This window comes from Lithobates pipiens, unplaced genomic scaffold (genome assembly GCF_037356315.1).
Source record: "Lithobates pipiens isolate NorthernLeopardFrog02 unplaced genomic scaffold, aLitPip1_a1.2 Scaffold_16, whole genome shotgun sequence".
NCBI lineage: Eukaryota > Metazoa > Chordata > Amphibia > Anura > Ranidae > Lithobates > Lithobates pipiens.
In genome coordinates, this window is record NW_027507748.1 from 57,874,570 (window position 1) to 57,881,997 (window position 7,428).

The following is a 7,428-nucleotide window of genomic DNA, read 5'->3' on the forward strand; positions in this document are numbered from 1 at the left end:
TGTCAAACCCTTGATTATAGCCTCTTATAATACCCTATATAGCACACTGGGCATAACTGGGGCCAATCAGATATGCTGCAGCAGGGGAGAGCAGAGAGTTGGCTTCAACAGTCTGCCGCTGCCTTTTTTTTCTGTTCAATCACAAGCTGGGGGCAGGGAGGTGATCTAGCTGTTCCGCTTACCTGCAACAGAGAAAAATGTGTTCCCCATGGTGACTATGCTGCTTGGCTGTGTAAATCTCAGGACTGGACAGACAGATATATTAATCCTTTGGTAAATTTTTATAATGTATGTGCTGTTAGGTGATTTTCATCTTTCATAAAAATATATTAATTCGCAGGTATATGATTTGAAGATCTATTCCAGCAAATAGACCATAGAATTACCCAAAATGAAACACCCACAGTTCAAAAATTACACAGCTAACTAATGTCAATGGTTACAAGCAATTTTCAGAACAGGAGAATGTTCTTTTATATTGGATTGTAAAGATGTGCTCTTAGTAGAAAGACATTAATGATGTGTTTATATGCTGGTGGAAGGCCACAAGACCGCCAGTCCCCTTTTCTATGGTTTCGGGGGATAAGCTGTTGCCCATCCTAAACCCACTAATCCTTTTTTTACGCTCATGGCCTTGTACAAAACTCTTCGTGCTCTGTCTTCCTGTCACTTAGCATGGCCCGAGGCTCCATAGTCATTACAAAGAACAACCTGTGGAGCTGTGGACATGTGCTTCTTGTTCTGCATACATATGAAGCACATCCAGGAATAATTGTGCGCTTGCCATTTTTTAGCAAAAAAAATATATCATTATTGTTTGTACCCAAGTGTTTGTATGGTTTGTACCCAAGTTTAGAAAATGATAGACAAATCGTAGAACATATGTCACAGGATTAAAATCAAACCTTCTGATTTCTGGTAGAAATAAACATGGTTTCTGTCTAGTTTGATGGGCCTTGTTTCTTCAAGGCTGGTTGGGTGGGGTGGTGGTTACCCAGCCTGGCCCTGATCCTGCCACCCTGTAGAGTTTTATTTTGGAGAGCTAAGCAGCACTAATGAGTTCAACCCCCAACTAAAAGTTTAAAGTAATATAGAAAAAAATGAAAGAGCCAGCAATGATGGATCAATAGTTCCTTTGGGAATAGGACCCGTTTTATACATCACCATCTTCATGGGCCTGATGTATAAAACGTGTCAGAACAAACAATGGAGTTATTTTTTTACAACCTCTAATTAGATTTATCCTTTTAGGAAAAAAACGAAATCTGATCAGTTGTGAGAACTCTGTTTTTTAGATCTGGTCCTCTGTGACTTCAAGCTTCAGGTTTCCAATCAGTAAGAATTATGGAAAGAAATGCAGAGAAAGAAACCAATAAATTTGCTTAGCAGGATGGTTATGACTAACTCTGGGTAAATCTGTGATATTTGCATCTATATGGGTCAGTGACAACAGACTGTGCAGCTGCAAAATTGCTCTTTGTGGGTTAGGGGCCCATCTTTATTAGATGTGGGTATTTGAACCCCCCCCCCCCCCCCCACCATGTCATCTTAGATGTGGGGTCTTAAGACAACTTATTTCTATTTAGTTGTTATTTGATAAACAGCAAAATCAGTGTGATTATGTGGCCACTTGTTAAATGGAGTTCTCAAACCCTGGTCTTGGACAAGGGCCCCTTGGTAACTGTGTCTACCACTAAATGACAATGTAAGTGCTATATGACTACGGTAATTACAACTGCAATGCCTCTCTCACCCCCGAATGCTGTCTCTCTTTTCAAAAATAAAGTGACCCACGTGGGCCTTTCCCTCTTTACCAGCCCTCCCTTGTCTGTAGATATCTGTCAAATCAATCCTGGGAGCAAATAACAGTATTTTAATTTCTAATCGCTATCCTGAAATTATAAAGTAACATGCTAAAAACACAGCTCCCAACATCATCCCTCTGTCCTTCTGTCCTCCTCCTCCTAGTTTTTTTTTATTATAATTAAACATATAAAAAAGGCTTGATGTAAAAATGTTATTAATTATCTAAATTGCATTAATTACGTTATTTTAACTGTTTGTATTTTTCTTCTTTTTAGGATTTGATTATTATTATTTTATTTTTTATATATATTTATTATTATTTACTTTTACTGTTTGTTATGTTAATATGTTGTTAATGATGTAAGTAACCTAAATTCTATGTATAGTTTGTAATATCTATCTATCTGTCTATCTATATATCTATCTATCTATCTATCTATATCTATCTATAATATCTATCTATCTATCTATGTATATGTATATATATATATAGAGAGAGAGAGAGAGAGAGAGAGAGAGAGAGAGAGAGAGAGAGAGATCTCTATATTTAGAGAGAGAGGGTTGTTACATGTAATGAGCAAATGGGGATGCCCAAATAATATATACACTATATAAATACACATATTAATATATATATATATATATATATATATATATATATATATATATATATATATATATATATATATATATATTAATATATATATATATATATATATATTAATATATGTATTTATATGCTATATATATTATTTGAGCATCCCCATTTGCTCATTACATAGACAGATTCTGCTTCCTACTTTACAACGATTGTGTTTTACTGCCTCTTCTCACAATGAAAGTCTATGGGGTTGAAGGATTAGACTTTTCAAATATTATGTTTAGAGTAGCAAAGTGAAGCTGCATTCGCAAGCAATAACCAGGCATGCTTTAAATGAATGCATCTTCATTTTTCTAAGTTAAAATTTCCCCTGCCTTTAGTAAATCAACAGCATTGAGTCAACTCATCAAAAACAATACACTCCATGTGTGGCTTGAAACAGGGCTAAGGTCAAACATTGACTTTGCCCCTCAATGACCCAATACCTCTGTCCAGGAGTGGGACAGGCATAGAGGCATAAATGCCTAGGCATAGGCTTGGATGCGTTGGATGACTCCTTTGGCTTGAGAAGGTGGAGGTCAGAAGATAACACTGCATGGTTTTCCTGTAGGACAGGTAGGGTATGGTATATAAACACGTCCAGTTGCCCTCTTGGGTTGAAAATAGGCTGTTCACTTTGCAAAGTGCAGTTTCACGCTGCAAGTGCAGGTGCTTCAGAGCTTAGTAAATGTATAGAAGCTCTGCTGACTTCCATCATCCAATCATGTGCAAGCAAATATGCAGATTTTTTTTTTCCTTGCACATGATTGGGAATTTTTTGCAAAGTGAAGCTTTACCTCATTTACTAAGCTCTGGAGCAACTGCACTTTCCAACGTGAACATTCTATTTGCCTTTAGTAAATCAACCCCTCTGTGTTTCCGAATGTGCACACTTGCTTCAGCCTCACCATTGGGAAATTATAGCATTTGGCCTAGAAGATTGCTCCTAAATAGTTGATTTCCAAAGTCGGTTGGCCAAAGTGGGGGGGCTGCATAGATCAGGTGGGACCCCAATCCATAGAGATGTTCCCTGATGTAACCAGAATGAGTGGCCATGTGATTGTCCATGGCCACCTTTACTCCAGAAACATGGTGGAACTGATTTGCTGTGGGCAGCACAACTATTCCCCTAAACAAGTAGCAATGTGTTATTTGTGGTTTTGTATATCCTTTTTCCCTGCTGAGGTCTGCCTTTCTGTGTGTCCGCTATTTCATGAACATGTTTCTTCCGCACTATGGATGGTGTGTGTGTTATATCTCTATCGGTGTATGGGGAGTGTGTGTGTGGTTGGAAGGGGGGGGGGGGGAAGTCTGACATTTAGGGCTAAAAAATGGAGTTACTGTAAATGATCAACTCCAAAAAGATCTTTATTATACCCGAGCCGGGTACACATCTCATATCTTCTCTGACTCCAGCCCTCAGATAGGACAACAATAAAGAAATGGCTACAAAGTTACAATTCTGCTAAGCCAGACATTTGTCCAAAGCTGGCCATAGAATTTCAGCAGATTTTTGCTGAATTGGTAAAGATTTGGCCCTGCAGACACCATCCTGCTCAACGAAAGTCGTGTTAAAAGTCGAGTGAGCTGGGTATAAAATGATTGGCGAAATCGATCGATAGGACCAACCTCATTAACCACCAAAACCAAACTCATGACGGTGTCCTATCAGGTAGACTGTCTTGAATACAGTAGCTGGCAGTGAAGATCCCTCCATCTAACTGGATGGGGGAATTTGAATCTCTCTTGTTCAGGACAAGAGAATATACACTATATTACCAAAAGTATTGGGACACCTGCCTTTACACGCACTTGAACTTTACTGGCATCCCAGTCTTAGTCTGTAGGGTTCAATATTGAGTTGGCTCACCTTTTGCAGCTATAACAGCTTCAACTCTTCTGGGAAGGCCGTCCACAAGGTTTAGGAGTGTTTCTATGGGAATGTTTGACTATTCTTCCAGAAGCGCATTTGTGAGGTCAGGAACTGATGTTGGACAAGAAGGCCTGGCTTGCAGTCTGCCCTCTAATTCATCCCAAAGGTGTTCTATCGTGTTGAGTGCAGGACCCTGTGCAGGCCAGTCAGGTTTCTCCACCCCAAACTCGCTCATCCACAGTACAACCATGTACGATGATGACCTTAAGCCCCGATTCACACCTAAACATTTTGTAGCTTGAAGCTCAAAGCTGCAAAAAGCTCAACAACCAAACCCCCCATGTTTTTAAATTGTGCCTGTTTACATATGAGCGCTCGGGGGCTGGAGCTCAACGTCTGGAGCTCAAAAAGGTACAAAAGCAAGCTAGAATTTGAGGCCCAGAGACCATGAGCAGCCATCAGTGGTGGCTGGTGCTCATTTCTTTTTTTTTGGGGGGGGGGGGGGCAGCAAACAGACCCCCCCCATCCCCCCAACAAAAATTGTTGTCAGTGATTGCTTTTATATAGCATGTACTGTACATGTCATCTCAATTCTAATGATGAGTATTAGTGATTGGTCAGGTCATCAATTCTGTCACATTGTGCTCATGTTTAAGATTTGAATAGGCCCCTATAATTACTGAGACCTCTTCATCCTAAAATATTAACGCTACAAAACACTAGCTGCTGTCATAGCAATCTGAAAAAGGGGTGTGCAATATCCTATAGCCTTCCTATATATGCAACTTCTTTTTCTTGCTGGAAGTTTGTGCCACCGTGTGACTATACCGCGCAGCCTACCTGACAGTGCTAACCATGCTGGGAGTTACAGTCCCTACATTGGTAGCCATGCTGGGTGCTCCTATAATAGCCATGCTGGGAGTGTCAGTCTTACATTAGCCATGCTGGGAGTTGCAGTCCCACATTGGTAGCCATTGTGGGTGCTCCTATGATAGACATGCAGTCCTACAATAGCCATGCTGGGAGTTGCAGTCACACATTAGTCCTGCTGGGAGTTGCAGTCTTACACTGGCCATGCTGGGAGTGTTAGTCCTACATTAGTCATGCTGGGGGTGTCAGTCCTACATTAGTCATGCTGGGAGTGTTAGTCCTACACTGGCCATGCTGGGAGTTGCAGTCCTACATTGGCCATGCTGGGAGTGTCATTCCTACATTAGTCATGCTGGGGGTGTCAGTTCTACATTGGCCATGCTGGGAGTGTTAGTCCTATATTAACCATGCTGGGTGTTGCAGTCTTACATTGGCCATGCTGGGAGTGTTAGTCCTACAATAGCCATGCTTGGAGTTGCACTCCTACATTAGTCATGCTGGGAGTGTCGGTCCTACATTGGCCATGCTAGGAGTTGCAGTCACACATTGGTAGCCATGCTGGGTGTTCCTATAAAAGCCATGCTGGGAGTTGCAGTCCTACAATAGCCATGCCGGGAGTTGTAGTGCTACATTAGTCATGCTGGGAGTTGCAGTCTTACATTGGCCATGCTGGGAGTGTCAATCGTACATTGGCCATGCTGGGAGTTGCAGTCTTACATTGGCCATGCTGGGAGTGTCAATCGTACATTGGCCATGCTGGGAGTTGCAGTCTTACATTGGCCATGCTGGGAGTGTCAATCGTACATTGGCCATGCTGGGAGTTGCAGTCCTACATTGGTAGCCATGCTGGGTGCTCCTATATGAGCCATGCTGGGACTTGTAGTCCCCCCAGCTGTCACCAGTCACACACAGCCCTGCGCCGCCCGGCCTCCCCATTGACACTCACAGTAGCTCAGCGCCAGCAGCAGCAGCGGCTCCCGGGGACTACGGCCACGCCCCTCTTGCCCAGAGACGCCCCGCCATTGGCCAGCCAGCCGCCCCTCCATGCAAATGAGTGTGACATTCCTCCTGACTTGTTAGTGTAAAAGCGAATAGATGTGCGGGCGGCTCATTGATAGAGCGGAGGGCGCTGCGGAGGGACGGAGCGGCTCTGCACTCATCTCCTCCGCCAGGAAGAAGAAACTTCTCTCCAGCCTGTAACAACTTGCTGCTCCAAACCCAGGAAACTCATCACCGCCAGCCAGCCCTGACTCACCATCAGCCGTCTGCATTGTCTCCTCACTTATTATTGTGTGTAGCCAGAAACCACAGAGCAAGCCACAAGAGAGCCACCAGAAAACCCCAACCTCACCCTCTGCGGCAAGGTGGCCGGGCTTGGGGTTGTCCACAAGGCAGAGCAAAGCGAGGAAGCCATCAGAGATGTCTACCAGGACTTGACAGGAGCAAACCACTGACTTGCTTCTTGCCCTTCTTCCCTTTGCTTTGATGGATTGTGATGGACTGCTGGGGGGCTAAATAAGCCAAGAGGACTCAAGTGGTCTTCTTCTTCAAGGGGGAGTCCACTTCTTCACAGAGGTGACCTCTTCTTCAAGGGGGAGTCCACTTCTTCAAAGAGGGGACCTCTTCTTCAAGGGGGAGTCCACTTCTTCACAGAGGGGACCTCTTCTTCAAGGGGGAGTCCACTTCTTCACAGAGGTGACCTCTTCTTCAAGGGGGAGTCCACTTCTTCACAGAGGTGACCTCTTCTTCAAAGGGGTACCTATTTCTTCAAGGAGGTGACCTCTTCTTCAAGCTGAGCTCAATTTTGGACTACCATAAAGCAGGTCCTAGGATGTCCCCAGTCCTTGTCTAGACTTCCCCACCCACCACCCACCCAAGGTTGTCAAGTGTGACTGTTTAAAAAAACTTTTGGAAGAGTTTGTGATTGCTCTGTGGACTGTTGATCACCAGGTTGGGGGGGTATTTTTGTGCTTGTTATCTGGTTGCTGCTGATCTTCTACTTCTTCTTCCCCACCCCCCCAACCCCACCTCTGTGTTAAAGAGAGTAGATTTACTCACAAGGGTTGTTGTAATGCGTATCCCCGTAGATACCAGCACCAGCCGCCGCTTCACGCCGCCTTCCACCACCCTGAGCCCGGGGAAGATGACCGAGCCCATGCCGCTGAGCGCCCCGGATGGCAGCAGCAGCGCCGCCCTGGTGAGCAAGTTGAGGAGCGCGGATCGGAACATGGTGGAGGTG

The 7,428-nt window shown here is 43.9% G+C and overlaps 1 protein-coding gene across 2 annotated transcripts in view; it reads left to right on the plus strand.

Moving 5' to 3' along the window:
* RUNX1 (RUNX family transcription factor 1) overlaps positions 1–7,428 on the plus strand; it is a 395,500-nt gene that overhangs the window by 244,306 nt on the left and 143,766 nt on the right. For both annotated transcript variants that reach the window (XM_077479930.1, XM_077479929.1), the window contains exon 2: positions 7,277–7,428. This exon is cut by the window's right edge and continues 108 nt beyond it. In XM_077479930.1, the coding sequence (XP_077336056.1) occupies positions 7,277–7,428 (152 nt within the window). The remainder of the gene's footprint in view (positions 1–7,276) is intronic.